Raw genomic sequence first — 22,501 nt, 5'->3', positions numbered from 1 at the left:
AAGTTGTTGTCTAAATATTTTGTATCAGGATCTCGCCTTTTTCGTTGTTCTTTTGAGCTTCTTAGAAATGTAGTCCTTGTGTAGTACATGTTGGAACAGGGCCTTCCATGCTTGGTGTCAAACTAAGCCCTTTTCTCCACTCTCTCAATGCACTAGTGATTTGAGCAGGTATATCAGTGTAAACAACAAGATGAAGGTTCTGTAGTTGACTTCTGATCAGCTGGTTTACAGTAAAATGCCGCCATGTATCTTGAACCTATCAAATCCACTCAGATCACCTCAAGGACACAGGCAGAGTAGACTAGGAGTAGGACACAGGATCAGATGGGGAATCGGGGCAACAGTCCATTGCTTCTCTGCAGTGTTTGGTATTGTCTGTCCTCTCTGGAGAAATTGACAAATTAGCTGACGCTAAGTGTTACACCACTTGTAGGCTAATCTCTCCTATTTATAATAGGGTTTATTTTTATATTTGTCTTAGAGATGGCAGGCAGACAGGGGAACAGGGAGGCAGAAGATAAACAGATAGACGAGCAAGCAGGCAGGCAGACAGGATTAGTGAGGGACAACTTGACAAAGCATGTTTTCTAACCAACACAGAGAGGCTGGCTGTACCAGACATGTATCTGTTATAATACTGTTTACTCTCACAATGACTTCTTGTTGACTTGAACTGACCCGTCTTACCCACCTACAGTATTTCTATTTCTCCACAATACCGGTTCATAGCTTCAGTTACCACAGCCTCTGGAAGTGCTGTACATTACATTAGCCTTATTGCTACATTTATACTGATTGTGATGTCAGAGATTTTAGTAAGAAGTAGAGCTGAGCCTCTCTAGACCTTAGCCAATTACATTAATTTAACTAATTTTAGTGTATTTGATTAGGTTCACTCTGGGACTGGTCTAATTGCTACATTGCACAAGGTGATATAAATCAAGTTCACCACAGGTATTGAACGGTATTCGCAAATAGCATTTGTCCCAGTTGCATTCTCCTTGGTTGTGTTTTTGCCACTACTCCATTCTACCCTGCCTCCTGTAGTTCCGTTGTATTCCAGCAGGGGGTGCTATATATTAGTCTGTGCTGTCTTCAGGGAGGAGTTTTGTTGCTTAGCTACTGACATTGGCAGCACTGACATTGTCTATGGGTGTGTGCAAATATTTTATGTTAATTTAACTTGTTGATGATGTATCTTTTCACGATATGTATGTATTCATGGAGGGATTTCTTAATGTCTGTATGTTTTGCTAAATTTCTTTCATGATGTATTCCTATCATCTGTGTTGGACAGGGCTAGGTACAGTGCAGTTGGGGAGAGCGAGAGTAACATTACAGTACTGCTGGGATAGTTTATTGATCGATTGACTGGTTGATGACTGATTACTGCACTAAACTTCTTCCACCCCATCACTGCCAGTCCAAAGGTTGTGATCCTGCCAGTGTATCCCTACACCCCTAGTCCCCCGGGCCCAGCATGTGGTCCGGTCCCCCTTGTTCTGGCGGAGGAATACATGGTGATATCGTAGTTGTGATACAACGCCCTCAGCGCTGTAAGTGAGCTGCACATGCCCACTGTGTGGCCACGCCAAATATTGTAGTTTGCCTGCAGGATTTACAGTTAAACGCTTCAAAACGGTTTTATTATCATATTATTATTACTGATTATTATAAGTACTACCACATTTGGTTGATGTTGTGGTATTTTTCTCTGGATAGAAGTCTGCTTTATTTGAATTTTGAAAATTTGCTGACTTGTCAATGTTAACTGAGAATGGTCTTATATTGTATGCAAAACAAGCCTGTTTCTCTCTTGTACAACAATGATGGAGCTGGTGTTTGAATATTCATGTCTGTATTAGACATTTCATTTGAAAATCTATTGTTCGATTGATAATGTATACAAACTAAACGATGGTACACATCTGTCATTGTATACAGCTGGTTCCATCATTAGATGGACTCTTACTCAGTTCTACAAGCTGTAAACCTGATACTTAAGTGGTGACAAAGGGACAAATCACGTTTCAGAGTAACAGCATACAGTTGTCCTCATAAATAATACTGTCTGTATTCCACTTTCTTTGGAAATATGACATGTGTAAAGGTATCCCCTTTTGCTTACAGCATTGCAAGAAAGGACTTTGGCTTAGACCTGGTGTGTTTGTGATTTTTGGCCAACAGTGATTCAGTTGATCATTTTAATGTTTCTGCTTGGCCAGGTTACGTTCTCCTGTAAGAACAGGCATAGTCAGATGGAGATTTCAGCACCTGAAACTGCATGCTACAATAAATTGAAAAAGTAACAAACAATAAAAATGATTTTGTGTTCTGTATTTTGCGCCTCACAGATGCCACAAAGGGACCAGTATTCACAATATTTTATTTCAATTTTATTTTAATTCCCACATTTTACTGAACATTTCTGGCTTATAAAATAGTGTCTCTATATTATACAGATCTATTATTTAATGACAATGCATGATAGGAACAGCTTGGAAATACAATTTATAATTTAAGACATGTAAGAGCATGTTGTTGGACATTAAAACCTTTTGACATTTCAGAAATCATTAGAAGAAAAAATAATAAAATAATAATGATACAAGTTTGGAATTGTTGTTAAATATGAAAATATGTACAGTCGAGGTGCATCCTAAAATGCGGAGCATAACGTCAGTTGATCTTTTTATCATCCACTGAGGCCGCTGACCCGTTTGAAGCTTCTCCGTTACACTCAGTCTGGAAAGAAAGGCAATAAACGGTTAATAACATAGTTATATTACATAACCAGTGTGGTTATTCAATAACATACCGTTTTGTAACATTCCTTCTTGAATGGTTGTCGTTCATATATACAGACACGGCTAAACTTGAATCTGAATCATACTACAAAGCGCCCATTATATGGATACAAATCTATCAATAGGCTATACTGGTGTTGATTACCTTGCATGCTCCGTTGCTCTTTTCGTTAGCCTTCACATCTCCAGTGCCACTCTCCTGGACGGCCTTCTTGGTCCACCAACGGTTGATGACGGGGGAGATGATGGGGTAGAGGAAGGGCTCCAGGAACTGTTTGTAGATCCACAGCAGCACTGGGATGACGATGCACGGGATACACACCATGTCTGGGGCTTGGCAGGGCAGCGCTGGGGAAATACCTGAAACGCTGGAAAGACCTGCTGGAAAACAAATAACAGACATTATAATAAATATCTTCATCGGGTGTCATTTGGGACAGACACTTACGTTCATGGTTGTATTTGATATCTTATAGTCTCATTCACGCAAAACAGAAGAACCAGTTTTTTTATTGGCCTCTCTGAAAGCTTTTATTCCATGAGAAAGTAATACAAATTTAAGTCGCGTGACTATTAAAAACTCTTTCCTGACACCACGATGACAGTTGACTAATTTAGGCTTTGGGTGACATCTCGAACACACTCACTATATCACATGTGCAGATAACTATTCATTTCCTGTACTGAATATTCTAGACGATATTTTTGTGTTGATTGATCCATTCCTTGCCTGGCTCGTTAGTTCAATGTGAAAATAAACCTGTATTGCCATACTACGTACCTAATAGCCAGTTATTTTACGCTGTCTAGGTGGATTACTTGTATAGCTAGGCTAGTATTCACAACAACATTGACAGAATTGCATCATGGTTACTCGGCTAGCAAGTTAGCATAGCTTTCTGGTTGAAGTCCTCAAACATCAGCTAAAATGTATTGTCACAGTAAACAGGCTGTTCATACAGCATGTCACTAGTTCCTACATTGACTTGAAATGTAGGCCTGGCAAAAGCAGCGAATAAAAAACACATATATGAGCTAGGCTGAAAACGGTAACTGACCTGCGGTGGGGTCTGTGCTGTGGATGTCGATGATACGCAATGGAACTCAACAAGCCTAGCGAAAAACCGTCTAACTCCGCGGCGCTAGAGGGAGACAGTTGATTGAAGGGTGTACTGTACACGATCGCTACACTGTAAATTCAACTGTATGTTGAAACAATGTGTTTTATTCACATTGTCTTTAAATAGCTGAATAAAACGTATCGTATTCTAAAATCTACATTTAGCACATGCCTCATTCAAGTGTCTGCACTAAATGACAGCCACCAAAGTTGATGTGGGACATACACAACACCAATAACATGGTTCAGGAATATGGTTAGGTAAATGACACGAGCCATGGTAGTGGCCGATGCATTTAATATTAAATCCCTTATATACAATCTAGGCATATATACATAGTAAAATTGGTCTATTGTTTTATCAGCGGTACAATGCCGACCTCGTTCAAACCTCCAATGGCGTTGGTCGTTGCTCTGGTGTTTTGTTAGGATAGCCAATCATGCGCTCCAGTCTTCACAGCTCTGCCGCACCCAAGCGCAAGGGTGGTAAAGGGGCGGAGTCAAACAGAAACTACAACAAGCAAAGGGAGCCCTTGGAAAATACAGCAGGACAGCGGAGTAAAACTGAAAAAAGTGAGCCGCATTCATCAAGGAGCAAGTCCACACTACGTATTTTCTGCTAAAAGAGGGTAAGAAGACAACATTTAAAGTGTTGCATTTTAGAGGGGGGGCCAAATGGCGACAGGCCATGTAGACTAAATTATTGAAGTGTTTCGCTCGCCAGTGTGTCTTTGTAGGACACAGCGACGGACAGCATTGCTTCTGTGTTGCCATCATTGCACCCTTCTTCATGTATTCTGAGTGTAGGTCTCACTGTTTTCTGTTTTGCAATGTTGGATGATGTTGTAGGGCAGTTTGACACGGTACTGGACCGTTGATATGGTTGATGGCATAAAGTCTGCTGAATCGGCCCACCAAACCAGCGCGCACCCACACACTAACCTCCACTCTGAATTGAGTCGGCAGAAGAGCTGCGGCAAAAGGCAACAACGTCCAGTAGCCTGCGGTTTAATGAAACAAAAGATTTAGATAGGTTACGAAAAGCTTGTGTACAATAGACTCATTTGACTAAAACAAAACGCTAATTTCCACCGTGTGCACTTTGCATCATTTCGATAGGCTACGTTTGGATATATTATTGTCGGTACTGCTTGTGTAGGGGTGAGGAAACGCATTCGTTTTAGTCACTACAAATATCCAGAGAGATTTTTGGCTAGGCTGGACCCTGCGGCGCCAACCACCAACTAGTGCGTAGTTTTGCATTGAATGGCTTAATGGCCGTAGTGTGTTTACGGTTAGTTACAGTATGCAGGTTATCCGTGGGTGTAATTGCTCAGCTGCAGCAAGTGAAATGCGTGTTAAGAGCCTTACTATGGGAGGACGAGGCAGATGTACGAGCTAACCTGGGGGACCACAGTGACTGATATATCCACAGGCTATGGCCAGATATGAGGCTGTGCTATCTATTGGTATTAGTTTTGCCCCTGACCGAGGGACAGAGCTGCTAAGCTGTTCCACTGGTCGCTTTCAGTTTCCTGTGTGGTGTAAATCCCCTCCCCCTTCGGCCCTATGAGGATTAGAAGGACTAAAATCCGAGCTGTGGAGATAACTTTGCGTGTAGGGAGGGTAACTCCCTACATTTCGTTACTCTGTTGGAATGAGAGGAGCCAAACTGTGCTCCATGGGATTTTTCTCTACTTTTGCTCCCTTGGAAACCGACAGAGAGCATGATATTTAATGGGATTCTGGTATTGCCAAAGCGACCGTAGAAACACTATTTAACAAAAGGTCTCTCTTTCACTAGTGTTTGTGTTACTCCCACCACACCCACACCCATGACCCCTTAGTTTATGAGCATTTTCATATCAAGTTACCCTCTCTTTCACCTTCCTTCATTTGGCAGGGTTTCAGTATAAAACGGAACCGACAGCATCGATAGAGAGGACTGAGATAAAAACATGAGATATGTGCAGAGTAGGGTGCTGTCGCCCCACAGTATTCTGTAGGTCCCAGCTGGAGAGAGGGGCTGTATTTAGCCTACACTTGTGTTCAGTGTGTGTGTATTGCCGGCCACTCGGAATGCTATACTCAGCTCTTCTCACCCTGGACCAAGACTGTGAGTGAGTGTGTATGTGTGTGCACTCTGTACTGTGGGGAGTAGTTGCTCATTTGACAGTAATCCTGTATGTGAATGCTAGATAATAGCTCTGGGAGGGTCCTCTTCTCTCCAGCCTCTGTCGACACCACTACACTACACCACTGGAGTTAGATAGTGTTTATTAGCATGCTAACTGACTAGGTCTAGCCTGGCCTTGAACACCAGTGGTGCTACTGTCAATGAACTTACCAGTTAGAATAGAGGTAACTGGTCTTTGTTTTGTCCTCCATTTCAGGAGAGAAGACAAGTTCTTGAGTCTTTAGCATATTCCGTAGTAAGTACGCACATGTTTCCATGTTAGAAATTCTCCTTGATTGAAACTCTTCTGCAGTTTGCCATACGAGAACACCAGATCAGTGTGTGTATTCAGAGTAGAACACCCTTAGGGGAAGTGTGTGTAAACACCATGTCACCATTTCCTGCCAGTACCCATACTCCTTTGGGGCACTCAGGGTCACCTGGGTATGACAGAGGCTGGGTATACTCTTACCACAGAGGAAGACTAGCTTTTTGCAGTACTCTAGTTGACTATGCCAGGTCAATACTGGTATGTAGGGTACAGACTGCCTGTCCAATAGCCCTCCACACACCACACACACACACACACACACACACACACACACACCAGTGTTGGTAGTAGAGAACGCAGGCCTTAGTCTACTTACCGTCTATGACTGCTACTGTGACTTTATCAGAGCACATCAGTAGATTACTGAGATATTGTTTATATTTGTGTTTTGTTTACATAACCTCACTAAGACGCACAATTTAATCACATTTGACAAGATTCCGAACATGGTTTTGCGTTTTGACGAGGGTCATGGGTGATTGCAAGCTATGTTTCGGACCAGACCCATGTGAGTGGGACGTGCTTTGTCGATTCTTGCTTGTGAATATGACCTGGACCACTCAGACACAGACGCAGCACTCCTTCCAGCGTCTTCTGTTAAGTGCATTCTCCTCCTTCCTGTCCAGGCACTGCGTAGTAGATGGGGTGTATGAGAAGCAGCTGGACTTCTCTACATCTCAGCTGACAAACATTCACCAGGATGTATTTAAGAGTCTCTCTCTCTCCTCTGTCTCTCTTGTTTGCACATAATCCACTCATTTCATTTAGCTTGACTGGCATATTTTTGGATCTCACCAAATCAGGCTTTTATTCTCTGCTTTCCATTACTTGTGTCCTTTTGGCACAGATGAAAAAGATTTTAGAAATCAACTTCCTGCTCCATACATCACACCCCATGTCTCCTTCCTGTCATATTGTTGTCAGCCTTCCAATTAACTGAGAAGCTAACATTTAGTTTAGCATTAGCCTACAGAAACAGTGAAGGGGGCTGCATGACTCCTAGATAATGTCTGTAATCAATACTACTCTTCCAGCTCCTCTCCCATTTCAGACCCACTCATCTGCCCATAACACTGCACATCCAGGAGCGATTGTGGTGTATTTTAAAACAAAATGGCCTCGGTTGAGGCCCGCATAGACAGAGAAGGGGGTTCACACACATCTGGATGCTTTGTGAAGTCACCGAGGAGGTCTCCATTCCTGGAGCAGTCTGAGGTATCTGTTACATAACACTTTCACAGCTTAAATGGTCCTGGTTTCCCTGGTTTCCACGGCAACGCACAGTTGCCATAGTGACCATTGTGCGGCCAAGTCAGCCCGCGCTACTGAACCCCCTCGGCCGTGTGACAGTGGTGAGACGACCTGTGTGCCACAGGCATTATGATTAGTAAATCAACAACTGCCAACTTACTGCACACCCCCTGTATCCATCAAAGCTGCGCACGTCTCTATAAAACCACAATCCCCCCCGAGGCTGAGCTAATCCCTCCACACCCCCACTAAACACATCCAGCCTTGAGAGCTTCCCAGTGAGGCAGTGAGCTAACAGAGACTCCCTATGACTAACCTGGTGGATGGCATGTTTCAGCCCTGTGCAGCGCTCCCATTTCTGCATTCCCTCTAGACCTGGGATCTAAGGGGAGACGGCAGGGCTGCAGAGAAGGATCGGCCCCCGGAGCCTTCTGGAGTGGGAGGACACCATGACATAACCTGTCAGTTATTTCCTGCTCTGCTCCGAAGCAGGGTTACAGGGAGGGGGGAAAGGCAGCAGCCGTCTGCGAGCTACCATGGATGACAATGCCTCAGGGGGGGTCCCCCGCCTCTGGTGTTGCTTCCCCGTGTTGGTTTCGTTAATGGACCCTTCGCGATGCCAGTCGCTTTTCTGCATGCTCTAATGAGTCTAGTTATTCTGTCAAGCGTTTGTTTTAAAGGGAACTCTGTCAGACAGGCATATATATCATCATCAGCAACAGGAATTATAATCAGGCACAGAAGAACGTAGACAGCCTGGACAGATGAGTCAGCAGCCCTGTCCGAAAGCCACTACCATCAAGCCTCTCTGTCTAGTATCTGTGTCCCTCTGTCCCTCTCTCCCCCTGTCCTTCTGTCCAAGGACAAGACAGGCGAGCACACCCAGGGAACAGGCCAGAGAGGGAACATCCAGGGAACAGGCCAGAGAGGGCACAGCCAGGGAACAGGCCAGAGAGGGCACAGCCAGGGAACAGGCCAGAGAGGGCACAGCCAGGGAACAGGCCAGAGAGGGCACAGCCAGGGACTAGGCCAGAGAGGGCACAGCCAGGCCCAACATCTTCCACAGTGTCTGGCTCAGAGTCTGCAGCAATCCCCCCACCTCCTTCATCCACCTTGTTCAGGTTATCTGAGGCCAGAACCAGTGTGAGCCAATCGTATTACTGATAGGTCAGAGATTCGTATTCTCCGTCGGGGCCTAATGAGTGTGTCTGGCACCAGGACCAATCACTGCCGTCACATGGTCCATCCACTGACTGATGGGAATGGGAATTCATCCGATGAGATGAGGACAATTACGCCCTTAAATACAGAAAGATGTGAATGGAAAACAGAATGCCCACCGCTTCCTCTTTCTCTCCCTCCTCCCTCCTCTTCCCCCGTTCTCCGGAGGTTCTGGTCTGGTCTCTGCAGTGAGGTCTGCAGGGTTTAGGCCGTGTCTGTGGTCGCCATGGCAGCCCTGTGGACAGATTTGGCAGAGGACCTATGTTGGAGAGTAATGGGGATAAGTTATATTATGGTGCGTTTGCCAGGGCCTGTCTCCTCCCCCACCCTCTCCTTTTCCATTTAGACCGTCGACAGGACATTTCAGGACATTTCACAGTCACTAGGGTGACCAGATCCCATCAAACCTAATGTGATACAAAGGGAATGTTTGTGTGGGACACATTAGCAATGCTGAGAGGTAGTCTAATGTTTTTGATAACTCGTGTAGAGGACAGCTTTGAAAACTAGAGCCAATCAAAATTGTCTCTGTGTGAAGCGAGATAAAGGATAAAATGCCTGGTCACCCTAGTTTACACATATTATTTTAGCTGGAGCTCTCATGGGGGACAGGCAGTGATGGTTTAGAGACACTCCCTGGTTAGCTTACTGCGTTATTAAAGCCAACATCGCTTGTTTTGGACCTCCCATAGACTGGCAGAAAATCAATGCAAAGGCCCCCTGGGAAGGTCACATGACAGGAAGCAGAGAGCTAAGAGGAGGCTGGGTATCAGAGTGCCGGGCCTGCGAGCAGAGAGCCTTGTTTCCACTGAGCACTGTACTGTGTTCGTCTTGCCTGAACAGGAAGTGAACCTCCGCACTTCTGACCTCTGACCCCCAGGAGCTGACACCAGGATGAACGGTGACTCAGGTGCCGGGGTGGTGACGGCCCCGCCTCCCACCACTGCGCCCCACAAGGAGCGCTACTTCGACCGCGTGGACGAGACTAGCGCGGAGTACCAGCGGGAGAGGAACATGGCGCCCGACCTTCGCCAGGACTTCAACATGATGGAGCAGAGGAAGAGGGTGTCCATGATTCTGCAGAGTCCGGTCAGTCTGACACACACGCACACACACACACACACACAGTCCACTGACAGACCCACACAAACACACAGGCTAATAGTATAACCTCCCACCTATCACATGACAAAATCAGCTTTCTCTTTATCAACAGTGTGTCTGTTCCTATCCCAGTTCCTTGAGGGTTCACCTCTGTCTCTGCTGTGTGTATGGCGACATTGTCAACAGGAAGAAAGACATTTCTCCAAGAGCTGGAAGGACGGGGCTGAGACTGGGGCAGGGCTAGAGAGGAGGCTTGGGATTGGCTGGCCTGAGCTGGCCCAAAGCACAGGCCAATAGCGTGCTGCAAGACAGGACAGTGTTGGACGGAGACACACGAGTCGTCCAATATAGAGCAGAGCTGTGTCCGCCTGGATGTGCGTCTGTGATTCCAACCCTAACTTGTACCCCCCCCCCCCCCCCTCCTTCTCCAGGCTTTCTGTGACGAGCTGGAGACCATGATCCAGGATCAGTTCCAGAAGGGGAAGACCCCCACCAGTCTACTGGCCCTGCAGCAGATCGCCGACTTCATGACCACCTCCATGCCCACCATGTACCCTGCCGCCCCCCAGGGGGGCATGGCTGCCCTCAACATGAGTATGTACACGAGCAGGGAACGTGCTAGTTCGTATCTTGCTGTAGTAGCTCCAGGCCACCGTGTACCCTGCTGCCCGCGAGTATGCACCACTCGGAGAGCTGTGTCTCTAGACTGACCTCCACCTCCCCCTCCTCCCCCATGTCCAGGTCTGGGGATGGTGACCCCCGTGAACGACCTGCGTGGCTCGGACTCCATCTCCTATGACAAGGGAGAGAAGCTGCAGCGCTGCAGGCTAGCTGCCTTCTACCGCCTCACAGACCTGTTCGGCTGGTCCCAGCTGATCTACAACCATCTCACGGTAAGTACGCACACACACGCACACACGCACACACACACACCTCTGTCACGGCGAGCCAACACATGCTCTTCTAAGTTACTTGTTCAGAAATGCCAACTCCCCATTGGGAAGGTGTGGTCCATATGGCATCATGAGACGGTGTCTTAGTTTTATGTGGATTCACATGCACGTGTATTGTGACTTTGTGCCACCCAGGTGAGGGTGAACTCTGAAGAGGAGAGATTCCTGATCGTCCCTTTTGGTCTCCTGTACAGTGAGGTGTCAGCCTCCAGCCTGGTGAGACCCTCTGCTCCTCTTCCCTCCCCTTCTCCTCCGCCACCGTCCTCCTCCTCTTCCTCCTGTCCTGTCGTCTGACTGTGTACTCCGCTCGTGTGTGTGTGTGTCCAGGTCAAGGTCAACATGCAGGGGGAGATAGTGGACCGGGGAAGCACCAACCTGGGGGTGAACCAGGCTGGCTTCAATCTCCACTCTGCCATCTACGCTGCCCGGCCTGACGTCAAGTGCATCGTCCACATCCACACACCAGCAGGCGCCGCGGTATGGAGGGGGGAGGGTGTGGGGGAGGGATGGCGGTAGAGAGGTAGAATGAATGGAGGGGGGGGGGGGGACCAGGATGGAGAGAAAGGCAGTGATGGGGTGCAGAGAGGGAGATCTGGGTGTGACCTGATGTGTGTGTGTGTGTGTGTCAGGTGTCTGCTATGAAGTGTGGCCTGCTGCCTATCTCTCCGGAGGCCCTGTCTCTGGGAGAGGTCTCCTACCACGACTACCACGGCATCCTCGTGGACCAGGAGGAGAGCCTGCTCATCCAAAAGAACCTGGGGCCCAGGAGCAAGGTGTGTGTGTGTGCGTGTGTGTGTGCGTGTGTGCGTGCGTGCGTGCGTGCGGTTGAGAAAACAAAAACTGTGTGTGAGTTTGACAAGATGAGGAGATGGACATACCTGGTGTGTATTTGTGTGTGTGTGTGTGTGTGTGTGTGTGTGTACTAACCTGCGTGGCCCCTCCAGGTGTTGATCCTGAGGAACCATGGCCTGGTGTCTGTGGGGGAGACAGTGGAGGAAGCCTTCTACTACATCCACAACCTGGTGACGGCCTGTGAGATTCAGGTAACACACACGCACACACACTTCACATCACTCTGCTCTCTTACTGCTGCTGCTGTCTGGCTGGATATATGTTTCTGTCTCTCTGACTGTGTATCCATGTTTGTCTGCTTGTATTGTGTGTGTGTGTGTGTCTGACCACAGGTGCGCACCCTGGCCAGCGCGGGGGGGCCAGACAACCTGGTGATGCTGGACCCAGGGAAGTACAAGTCTCGGCCCCGTGTCCCGGAGCCCCCCCCTGAGGGGTCCAGCCCCCAGCCCAAGTGGCAGGTGGGGGAACAGGAGTTTGAGGCCTACATGAGGATGCTGGACAACCTGGTAGGAGAGAGACCACCCTTATCCTGTCTGAATGCTCCTGGGAAGTTCATTTTGAACAAGACGATATTGAATGCTTAGTACCTTCGACAATAAAAATGGCTTCCCTTCCTTTGACCTCGTTCTACCCCCTGTTACTTTTGCTCTCCCTCTCCTGCTCTGTCCCTCTCTCTCCCTGTCTTCCTCCCTCTCTCTCCCCGTCTCCCAGGGCTACAGGACCGGCTACCCCTACCGCTGCCCAGCGCTCCGGGACAAACACAAAAAGTCCAGCGAGGCGGAGCTCGCGTCCTCGGCCGTGGGCTCCTTCTCGTACGGCGAGGACAGCGACTCGGGCGCCCGCTCCCCGCTCAAGCACAGCTTTCAGAAGCAGCCGCGCGACAAGACGCGCTGGCTGGGCTCGGCCGGGCGCCCTGACGGCGAGGAGGAGGGCTCGGAGGCGGGCAGCCCCAAGGCGAAGGCTAAGGTGTGGACCAACATAACACACGATCACGTCAAACCCCTGCTGCAGTCTCTCTCGTCCGGTGTCTGCGTGCCAAGCTGTATTACCAACTGCTTGGTCTGTGCCTACCTTACTGTTCATAGTTTAGACCTACTGCTACTGTTGTTCTGGGGCAGCTGACTGGTCCTCCAGGCCTCCCGGGGGGGGGAGAGATAGATCAGATGACTGAAGTCTACTGCAGAGAAGTGCAGTTGGAGTTGTCTCCCATTTTTTTCTCTCTCTCTCTCTCTCTCTCTCTCTCTCTCTCTCTCTCTCGCCTATTCTCTCTCTCTCGTAGATCTTCCCGTTGGCCCCTGTCCTGTCCCTAGACAAACCCCTCCTGTGTAGAGGAGTGATACCTAACCACCCTGCCCCTCCCCACCCCACCCCCTGCTTCAGAGTGCCAGTTCAGCTGCCCAGCGCATGCCGTGTTGCATGAGTAGTGGTGATATGCATTGTGGGTGTTGTCCTGGAAGAGTGTCGGGGGTGGGGGGGAGACATGAGGCCACTGGTGGGCATGGCCTGATGGTTGTTAACCACTGCAGCACTTGCCCCTCGCTTCCTGTCTGTCTTACGTTTGTTTCCTGTCTCACCCGAGGAAGACGACTAACGTGCTAGACTCGCCTTGGTTTAAAACCGAAGGCTTGCCTCTTCGTTCACCGTTTTGGTTGAACTTCATCCAGGTGGCGACCTATGCCTCTTGTGTGTGGATGGTGAACCCCCCACCTCATACTAATGATGTCAGCCATATGGGGTCTTTTCGTGACTCCCTGCCCCCTTTCCTCTCCCCAAAACACCCTCAACTGCCCTCGTTTTTTCCCCCCCAATTTTTTTCTCAAGTTTGATTTTCTGTTCCAAGTATGACCCCAGACCCCCATAAAGTGTGCTTGTCTCTGCATGACCGGATTTGTTTAAGACCACAAAAGAGGCCACTATAACCGTTCTTAACTTCTGAACCGATTGTTATCTCCTGTGAGGAAGTAGGTGTGTTGTGTTGTGAGGCTCTCTCAGTGAGTATACCATGTTTACATGTCCATCCATGAACCCAGCCTCTCTACCCATAATGCCCTGCTCCTCGCTCCACATCCGGGCCCGACAGGGCCCCTCAAACATGGCTGACTGGAATGAACCCCCTGGGCTTCTCTCTCTCTCTGTACATGCTCCCTCAACACGCAGAGTGAGAACATGCTTCTGAAACGGGGGGTGAAATATGATTTTGTATTTCAATGTGATTATTTATGATTTGGAATGAAGGTTCAGTTTAATCTAATTTGCCTTCAGTCTTATAACTCTCAAGAGGAAAAGACTGTGCCGGAATCTGCTTTTATTCTTCATGTTACTTGGTTGAAGATGAGTTTTGGCTTTGGGTGACTGGTCTAACATCCATACATGGTGTGGTAGCAGGCTGTAGAAACTTCTAGTATAGCTACATCTCTGATGTTTTTTCCCAGAAATACACAAAGTTAAAAGAAAAACAAAACAGTGGAAAATGAAAGCTATGTGTAGTCAAGGTTGGAAGATCAATATCCAGGAACAAGTGTGGGCCATTTATTAGGTGGGAGAGAGTGCAACACTTTCTTTTTTTAAGAACTGATCAAGTAGAAGTTCCTGTTAACTTCTGAATGGGGCCTTCTGTAGAGTTTTGTGTGTTGTCTTGGATGGGTTGTTAGAATGTCAGCCAATGATCTCAGCTAAAGCAATGATCTGACTTTCTGTTCTTGAGCTCTTTAGAGCTCTTTAGAGCGCTTAAGCTCATTAGATAATCAGTGTTGGTCATGATCAACTTGGAACAAACCATATAAAAACTTGAAAACTAGCGAGCATTAGAACGTAGGTTCATTCCTGGAGAGGGGGTCCCTGGAGCAGTGTGTAGTGTGTGTAGTGTGTGTGTGTGTGTGTCTCTCTCTTCTCTGTGTTGTCCTGTCGCGTGTGCCATCTGGGACATGATGATGGTGATGCCAACTCACTCACCCCTCACAGCCACACCAGCTTGTAAGACCGTTCCATCACCGCCTCACCCCTCGCACACTGTACCCCCGCCCTCACCCCCCGCCCTCTTTCTCATCCTGACTAGATTTCCGTTGGCCTTGGTAGTGTTCAGTTTCGTTTCACTGCTTTTGAATTCGGGACTGACGGTATATCAATGATGATGATGATGAAGGTGGTGTGTACTGAGTTTTCCAGTAGTAGTAGTACTACCTGCATGTCTCAATGAGGATAACTGGGAGGGATTACCTTTTATGAGGGGCATCATCATTGGTTGACTGGCTCCAGGTTGAGTTTTATTTTGTATCAATCTTTCAACAGAACCATCATCTTCCTCCTCCTCCTCCTCCTCCATTTCAGTTTGACCAGCATGACACTTCCTGTGTTGTTGGGCCTGTGTAGTTTTTTCTGTACATATTCTTCATCTTTTTATATATTTTCATGTTGTGTCATATTGATTGGGCAGACTTGGGCACAGAGGTTGTTGGTTAACTCTGTTGTCGTGGTTGCAGTGGACAAAAGAGGAGGGGGCTCGCCAGGCGGCAGTAGCCAATCAGTTCATCCCCATGAACACCAACGCCAAAGAGGTGCTGGAGATGAGGAACAAGGTAAAACGCCTTGTGACATGTCCTCCATATAGCTCTACTCCGTCTGTCCTTTGTCCAGATGGACTGTGCTATTGATGTTTTCGTAAGGCCCATGTAGACAATTAAGGATAATTCCCCTCTCCCCCTCATCTCATTTCTGTTCCGTCCTCCCTCCTGCCTCGGTAGATCCGCGACCAGAACTTGCAGGACATCAAGACTGCAGGGCCCCAGTCCCAGCTGCTCTGCGGCTCCGTCATGGAGCGCTCCTTTGTCCAGGTGAGTCGAAACAAGCGGCCCCAGCCAGCCACAATGGGATCCGACACGCACACAATGAAATACCTAAGGTGCACTTTGTTTAGTCCACCTGGCATGCCGGGGTTGCCCTTCTGGGGCGGCCATGTTCCCATGGCGCAGCACCAGTTTTGGTGTCTACGGGTATTGCAAATCTGTGTGTGACCCAGGTGTACTACATATGTCTGTGCTGCAGTATTAGGATAAAGGTAGTATGAAATACTGCGATATCATCAGTTCTGCTTCTCCAAGGTATCATAAACACCTGTTCATAATAGACATGCTAGATCAAAAACCGACTTCACCCACAACAGGGAGCCAAAATGGCCTCCATATTGCATCCTAGAGCCAGAATGTCTTCCATATTGTGTCCCAGAGCATGGACCTTTTGTGTAACTGTGCCATTATTCTTCGACCCCAGAGAGAGTCACTGTGGCAGGTGAGTACGTGGCAGAGGTAACCTCCCGCTGCCTGGCATCCAACAACCACAGGGGGCGCTGTCTCCTCCTCTGGGCTGGGTTCTGCTGCCTTTTCATTATCGTTTGTGTCTTCTCCTTTGGTTGGCCGGTTTGCTTAAGTGCATTGCTCTGATTGGTAGATTTATTTTCTGCAGGCCTCTCATATTTACACGGCCCCTCCCCTTTTCAGGATTTACTGTAATTCTGTACATGATGGGACTCAATTGTTGTGAGATTGAGACGTTCTAGTGTCTGGTTTTTCATTTTTTTTTTGTGCGTGAAGCCATATGTAAGCTGATTATGGTAGCAAGGTGTATTTGTGTATGTCTGGTTTTGCATTGCATTATTTGATCATTTGATCATTCCATTTGCAACATCAGCTTCCTATAGCCAGCTGTCTCTGCATGCCTGTGCATCGGCGTGTGTGTGTTAAGCGTGTGTGTGTGTGCACGTGTTGAGCTTGTGTGTGTGTGTGGGCTACGTGTATTTGACTGTACACACGTGAGAGAATGAGAAAGACAAGTTTGTCTTGTGTCCCCCTCACTCAATCTACTATTGCAGGACGCCCCTCTCTCTGACTGTATGGACTGTATTGATGGCCCTGATGTGTCAGAGGGGGCCAGTAGCCCTGCTAAGTCCTTTAGAAAGGTACTTCCTGTTCCTGTTGTGACATCACAATGCGCCCCAATCCCTCCCCCAGCCTCGTCTTAACCGAAGTGGGTGTGGCCAGAAGGAACGCTTACCAGATGACTTGACACAGCTAACTTTACAACACTGTACTGTCCTGTCAAAAGCATTATATGAATATATATAGGGGACTTGGGGCTGGTTTGGGGTGCAGTATTACTCCTCTGCTCTGTGTTATACTTGCAATGTCGGCAAAAGGAACGGGTTACAGCACCATCAATTTGAATCCACAATCTGTAACATTCATCGCTAGCTGTCAGTGCTGGCCTGACTGCACGTTTTGTCAAAGTCTAACCTTGAATGTTGAGTTCCGTCTTTTTATGGCCACCTGCTTTCCCTCTGTCCGCCTGCAGGGGGAGTTGGTGACGGCATCCAAGGCCATCATAGAGAAGGAGTTCCAGCCTCACGTGGTGGTCAGCAAGCAGGGGCCCAACCCCTTCACCAAGCTGACCGACCACGAGCTGGAGGAATACCGCAAGGAGGTGGAGCTCAAACAGAAAGGACCGGAAGGTAAGAGCGGGGGAGGAGGGCGAGGAAATGAAAGGCATCGTCGTGTTTTGTCCCCGTGCGGTCCTTGTCAGATGTAATGTATCAGCACGTGCCATGACAAGGTCCCAGCCCTGTCTGTGCTCTAAGATTGTGGTGTCGAAGAATGATGTGTGGGTTCTCTGCGCCCCTCCACACCTGACCCCAGACACTGGCAGCGTCACATGCAGACAAAGTGTTATGTTGCCCCCCCATTCAGTGCAGGGTTGGGGTCAGGGCGACCAGGCTCCTCCCACCACCACCACCAGCAGCTCAGAGCTCTCTGAGCCTGTGGAGGGACCGCTCCCTACCTCCATCCCTTCAGGGAATCCAACCCCCCCTTCGTCTGTCAGTGGCACCCAGCCGGATCAGGGACAGTCCCGGGACCCCCTCGGCTCCCCGCCTCCCCCCGAAGCCCCCACTGCCGCTGGCCAGGCCTCCGACTCGCCCCCACCCACCTCCGGGAAGGGGAGTCCCAAGACCTCCGGCGAGGGGCCGGTGGGGAGGTCAGAGCCCGAATCCCCTCAGAAGGAGTTCCACTGTGCGGTCCTGCGGGCGCTGAGCGTGAGCAGCAGGGAGCAGGCCCTTGAGGAGGACCAGCCTCCAGGTACCTTCTGCTGCCCTGCCCTGCCAAGACCCCCCTCACCCTCCCTGGCTGTCCCGGGCCCACCTACCCCCATCCTGGCCTGCACCCTGGAGTCCCCCTCCCCCCCCCCCTGCATTCTCCTTCTATCCCTCTGGTCTGGGAGTTCCCACCCCTGGCTGGTTGATTGGCAGGTTCCTGATCCGTTCGTTTGGTGAAAGTGGTGGACTGGCTCTCTCTATCTCTCTCCACTGGGGCTCGTTCTGTGTGCCACTTCCTGTATTTACAACCAATACCCCTCTCCCAGTCTCTCCATCTGCCACTCCTCCTTTCTCTGGTGGAAGGGAAGCATTTTGGTCTCTGGTGGAACATTTCGGGTGGATCTGAGCTTTGAACCTCCTAAAATAACCTCGTAAACAACATTTGGATGCCGACTAACCACCTGAACCAATCGGACGTTACAGACTGTGGTGACGCCTGGCCACGTGTTTTGTCGTCGGTTGATGTGAGTTATGTTGTTTGTTTTGTTTGTTTGGCCTCTCCAGACCAGGAACAGGTAGCGGAGCCTGAGCCGGAGGTCAGAGGTCAGGAGGAGACGCGTACCCCTCCCAGCACCCCCGTCAAAGCAGAGGAAGGTAAGTCGGCCCCTCTCTCGTGCCCCACGCTGCTCTGGCTCTCTACGGCCTCTCCTGGTTGGCTGGTTAGTTAGGTCCTCTGACCCTGATTTGGAAGTAGCTGATTGGCTGGTTGGTGGTGTCCTCTCCCTCCTGGGTGGGTCGTCTCCAGGGCCAACAGAAGGAACTCTCGGGGTCCGTCCCTGTGTCTGCGAGGTGGGGGTGTGGGGTCTCTGTCCGGTGTTTGCTGTTTGATGTGGTCTTTAACACACTACTGTAGGTGCTGCTGTGTTACTTTTTGTCCTTTATTGATTTGTAATAACAGACCAAGAGGCCACGTGGTTTACTCAATTATAATGATACAAATTATATGGGCATTAAGATGCCATATTAAATATCAATTTAAATGGAAGAACAAGATAACAACTGATTTCAATCTGGGGATTTTAACAGGGATTATATACAGACTATGTTTATATATCTGACACACTGCTGGGACTGACTAAAATAAAGATTTCTTGTTTGAGAGTAGGTTTGTTCGTTTATTCTCCCTCTTGGTCTTTATTACTGTTGGATTACACCTCAGTTAGTCATTACTATGTAAATATAATGACTTACCAGTATACTAGAGAGGAATGGGGGGGGGGGGGGGCAGAGAAAGTCAAAAGAAAGAAAGTGGGATTAAGAGAGGAAGTAATTAGTTTTATACAATCACAATGGTGTAATCTAACGCCTTATTGTATTGTTTTAATAAAGTAACCTGAATCTGACTGTCCATAGTATAAATATACCTTCATCTTCCTCTCATTCTCCATCTTCTGGAGTCTCCAAGAATGGCTTCCATTCTTTTGATTTGGTTACTTTACACTCCTGGTATTTATACCACTAAGTTTGTTTTAATTCTTCCTTATTTGGTTTGGACTTTAACACGGTGGCTGTGTTTGATCTGCATAGACATTTGTTTCTACTTGTGCTTTTTCTTCTTTGTGGCTGCCTTACAATCAGGAGATGGGAATGCTAAAGAATACCTGTTGCCATAGTAAGTACGTACTGTTCCAACCCTCACCCTCTCGTGTTTCTCACTAACCCCTTATCTTCCTCTGCATGGCCTCATCCTGTCACCTCCTCGTGGCTGAACTAACCTCTCAGCCTAGGAAGAATCTCCCCGTCCTCTTCTTCCTCCTTCCTGTCTCGTCTGGAAGTCCTTGTTGTCGGGTGCTGTTTCAGACCGTCCTCCTGTCTGGGGAGTGTAGTACAGGGCGGTGATCATATATGCCCCAAAATGGTAGTCCTACAACGACAAAAAGCATACTTCCAATACAAAAATCTGCTGCATTTACACACAAATGATGAAACGCTGAATACATGTTGAATAGTACGACCCACCAGAGACCTGGAGCTCCTCAGACAGTGAGATTAATCTGACAACAAAGCTGGCAATAACTCTGTTACTAGGCAACCTCTGTTCCTTCCTGGAGTTGACCCGCTGTGAAAGTATCAATTAACCTCTGGACACATCCACATCTTAAAAACTTTCTATCTGAAACCACGCGCTTTGACATAGAAACTGTGTTGAGTACACAGGAACAGGTAGAGTATTAAACTGTGTGACTGGATGTTCTGCTTCCTCCCCCAGGTGTGTGTCCTGACAGGTATTCCACTCTTCAGTACTTGGTTTTGTTTCTGTAAATGGATACGAGCTGTATCTGGCTTACAGTGTGTGAGGCTGTGTGCAGCGAGTGAGGCTGTGTTTGTAACGTGTGAGGCTGTGTGGGTAGCGTGTGAGGCTGTGTGTGCAGCGTGTCAGGCTGTGTTTGTAGCGTGTGAGGCTGTGTTTGTAGTGTGTGAGGCTGTGTTTGTAGCGTGTGAGGCTGTGTTTGTAGCGTGTGAGGCTGTGTGTGTAGCGTGTGAGGCTGTGTGTGTAGCGTGTGAGGCTGTGTGTGTAGCGTGTGAGGCTGTGTTTGTAGCGTGTGGGGCTGTGTTTGTAGCGTGTGAGGCTGTGTTTGTAGCGTGTGAGGCTGTGTTTGTAGCGTGTGAGGCTGTGTGTGTAGCGTGTGAGGCTGTGTGTGTAGCGTGTGAGGCTGTGTGTGTAGCGTGTGAGGCTGTGTTTGTAGCGTGTGGGGCTGTGTTTGTAGCGTGTGAGGCTGTGTTTGTAGCGTGTGAGGCTGTGTGTGTAGCGTGAGGCTGTGTTTGTAGCGTGTGAGGCTGTGTGTGTAGTGTGTGAGGCTGTGTGTGTAGCGTGTGAGGCTGTGTTTGTAGCGTGTGGGGCTGTGTTTGTAGCGTGTGAGGCTGTGTGTGTAGCGTGTGAGGCTGTGTTTGTAGCGTGTGAGGCTGTGTGTGTAGCGTGTGAGGCTGTGTGTGTAGCGTGAGGCTCTGTTTTAGCGTGTGTGGCTGTGTTTGTAGCGTGTGAGGCTGTGTTTGCAGCGCGTGAGGCTGTGTTTGCAGATAGTGAGGCTGTGTTTGCAGCAAGTGAGGCTGTGTTTGCAGCAAGTGAGGCTGTGTTTGCAGCACGTGAGGCTGTGTTTGCAGCACGTGAGGCTGTGTTGGTCCAAGCAGGCTATAATGTGCTTCATGTCTTTCACCTGGTGTTACGGCTGATATATCTGTCACATCTCCCATAAAACCATCAGTAAATAAAAGGCCATCACCGGAGACTGAGGTTCAAAGGTGAATATAGTTGTGTCTGGTTGAGCATGCTAGTCACTAGATTATAGCATGGAGCTCACTGATCTTAGAAGAGGACTGTCTAGAGAAACCAGTGTGTGATCTGAAGGTGATGGTGGTTTGGTGAAAGCACCATGGAGAAGAGGATGCTCCAGGCTAGGTCAGGGACAGATGGCAGGTAAAGTAGATCAAGGCTGTTGTCATGTAGGTGCTAGTTACAATGATGAGTTAGTACTCTTCATTACTGCTGACTGTCCTGACTTGAAAGACAGAATGGTAGTCCATTTATAGATGGCTAATAAATAGCTCATTGGTGTTAGCTTGGTTTGCGCTTCAGTGCTGACAGACAGTTTAGCTAATCTGATTATTAGCTGGCCTGTGAGAAGTGTTTTCTCTAGTCGACGGAGAGGGTTGAGGGTGATTAGCCCACGTTCTAGTGTTCGTTCTAGTCATAATACAAGTCCTAGTACCCTCTCCAGCAGTGGATGTTTTCAGCTCCTCAGGCCCTGTGAATCAACCGTTTTCAATCTGACCTGACTGTGTTACGTCCCCTCCTCTTCCTCCCCCCCAGAGTCCCAGCCTGATCACACCTTTAAGGACGAGAGCGACGCAGCCACCATGAGACAGACCCTCCCTGACCTCACCCCGGACGACCCCTCTGACGCCCCCCCCCTCCCCACAGAAGACTCCACGCCCGCCGCCGCAGAGCAGGTTGAGGGGGAGGAGCCCGCCTATGCCCCCGAAGACCCCGCCGCTGTCGGCGAGGCGGGCAGCGACGGGTCTCCCAGTAAATCACCCTCCAAGAAGAAGAAGAAGTTCCGCACGCCCTCCTTCCTGAAGAAGAACAAGAAGAAGACAGAAACCTAATCCCACATCACGCCACTTCCCCCTTGTTGCTTTCGTCCTCCCTCCCTCTCTCTCTCCGGAGCGAGGCACGCACGCCTACACATACACAATCACTCTCTCCTGTATTTTCCAGCTTTTTTATCTTGTTTTGTCCGGCTTTTAACTTGTCATTCACCTTTTAGTGTGTGCCAATTTTATATTCAGTATACGAGTCCAAGTTGCTTTAAGGTTTTACCAGTGGCTTTCAGTGAAGAGTGAGCACTGCTGTGTGGTCCTGAGCTGCCTGTTTAGACCCACAGCCTACCATGTCAGCTTAAGCAGTTTCATCTATATTATGTCCCATATTTTTATCTTGTTTATAAAGAATATTACTAAACCTGATTAACCTCTAGAATGTAATGGGATTGTATCAAAATGTATCAAAGTGTCTTTAAAAAAAAAAAAAAAAAATGGACTGCAAAAAA

General features: G+C 48.5%; 2 protein-coding genes across 11 annotated transcripts; one reads left to right on the top strand and one right to left on the bottom strand.

The window, feature by feature from the left end:
* Nucleotides 1-2,369: 2,369 nt before the first annotated feature.
* LOC134033621 (UPF0729 protein C18orf32 homolog) lies at nucleotides 2,370-3,962 on the bottom strand. 2 transcript variants are annotated; one of them, XM_062477855.1, is made up of 3 exons: nucleotides 3,866-3,962; nucleotides 2,953-3,188; nucleotides 2,370-2,745 (listed from the first exon to the last, which is right to left on the bottom strand). In XM_062477855.1, exons 2-3 carry the CDS (start codon nucleotides 3,130-3,132, stop codon nucleotides 2,680-2,682), a joined length of 246 nt encoding a protein of 81 aa, XP_062333839.1. In that variant the 5' UTR covers nucleotides 3,133-3,188; nucleotides 3,866-3,962; the 3' UTR covers nucleotides 2,370-2,679. The 2 variants fall into 2 exon arrangements, with proteins under 2 accessions (XP_062333839.1, XP_062333840.1); XM_062477856.1 differs by having other exon boundaries at nucleotides 2,953-3,185; nucleotides 3,866-3,939.
* Nucleotides 3,963-4,401: 439 nt separating this feature from the next.
* add1 (adducin 1 (alpha)) lies at nucleotides 4,402-22,200 on the top strand. Of its 9 annotated transcripts, XM_062477850.1 has the most exons (18): nucleotides 4,402-4,556; nucleotides 9,787-9,995; nucleotides 10,442-10,604; nucleotides 10,752-10,903; nucleotides 11,099-11,179; nucleotides 11,291-11,440; nucleotides 11,593-11,736; nucleotides 11,908-12,006; nucleotides 12,148-12,321; nucleotides 12,527-12,781; nucleotides 15,295-15,390; nucleotides 15,556-15,645; nucleotides 16,082-16,099; nucleotides 16,680-16,766; nucleotides 17,159-17,315; nucleotides 17,551-17,937; nucleotides 18,459-18,548; nucleotides 21,763-22,200. In XM_062477850.1, the coding sequence occupies exons 2-18, from the start codon at nucleotides 9,801-9,803 to the stop codon at nucleotides 22,056-22,058; spliced, it is 2,634 nt and encodes an 877-aa protein (XP_062333834.1). In that variant the 5' UTR covers nucleotides 4,402-4,556; nucleotides 9,787-9,800; the 3' UTR covers nucleotides 22,059-22,200. The 9 variants fall into 9 exon arrangements, with proteins under 9 accessions (XP_062333834.1, XP_062333836.1, XP_062333831.1 ...); XM_062477852.1 differs by lacking the exons at nucleotides 16,082-16,099; nucleotides 16,680-16,766 and adding an exon at nucleotides 19,533-19,570 and having other exon boundaries at nucleotides 21,763-21,868; XM_062477847.1 differs by lacking the exons at nucleotides 16,082-16,099; nucleotides 16,680-16,766 and adding an exon at nucleotides 19,536-19,566 and having other exon boundaries at nucleotides 12,527-12,874; nucleotides 21,763-21,868.
* Nucleotides 22,201-22,501: the final 301 nt, after the last annotated feature.

The sequence above is a fragment of the Osmerus eperlanus genome, chromosome 14, assembly GCF_963692335.1.
Source record: "Osmerus eperlanus chromosome 14, fOsmEpe2.1, whole genome shotgun sequence".
Taxonomy (NCBI): Eukaryota; Metazoa; Chordata; class Actinopteri; order Osmeriformes; family Osmeridae; genus Osmerus; species Osmerus eperlanus.
The sequence above is the reverse complement of the archived record's forward strand: the minus strand, read 5'-3'. Positions and strand labels throughout refer to the sequence as shown.

Excerpts from the sequence above, each read along its gene's own strand:
- LOC134033621 (XM_062477855.1), bottom strand. The coding sequence starts at position 3,132 with ATGGTGTGTATCCCGTGCATCGTCATCCCAGTGCTGCTGTGGATCTAC. Across the intron at positions 2,746-2,952 it reads AGAGCAACGGAGCATGCAAG|ACTGAGTGTAACGGAGAAGC; the intron begins GTAATCAACACC and ends CTTTCTTTCCAG.
- add1 (XM_062477850.1), top strand. The coding sequence starts at position 9,801 with ATGAACGGTGACTCAGGTGCCGGGGTGGTGACGGCCCCGCCTCCCACC. Across the intron at positions 9,996-10,441 it reads CCATGATTCTGCAGAGTCCG|GCTTTCTGTGACGAGCTGGA; the intron begins GTCAGTCTGACA and ends CTCCTTCTCCAG. Across the intron at positions 17,316-17,550 it reads CAAACAGAAAGGACCGGAAG|TGCAGGGTTGGGGTCAGGGC; the intron begins GTAAGAGCGGGG and ends CCCCCCATTCAG.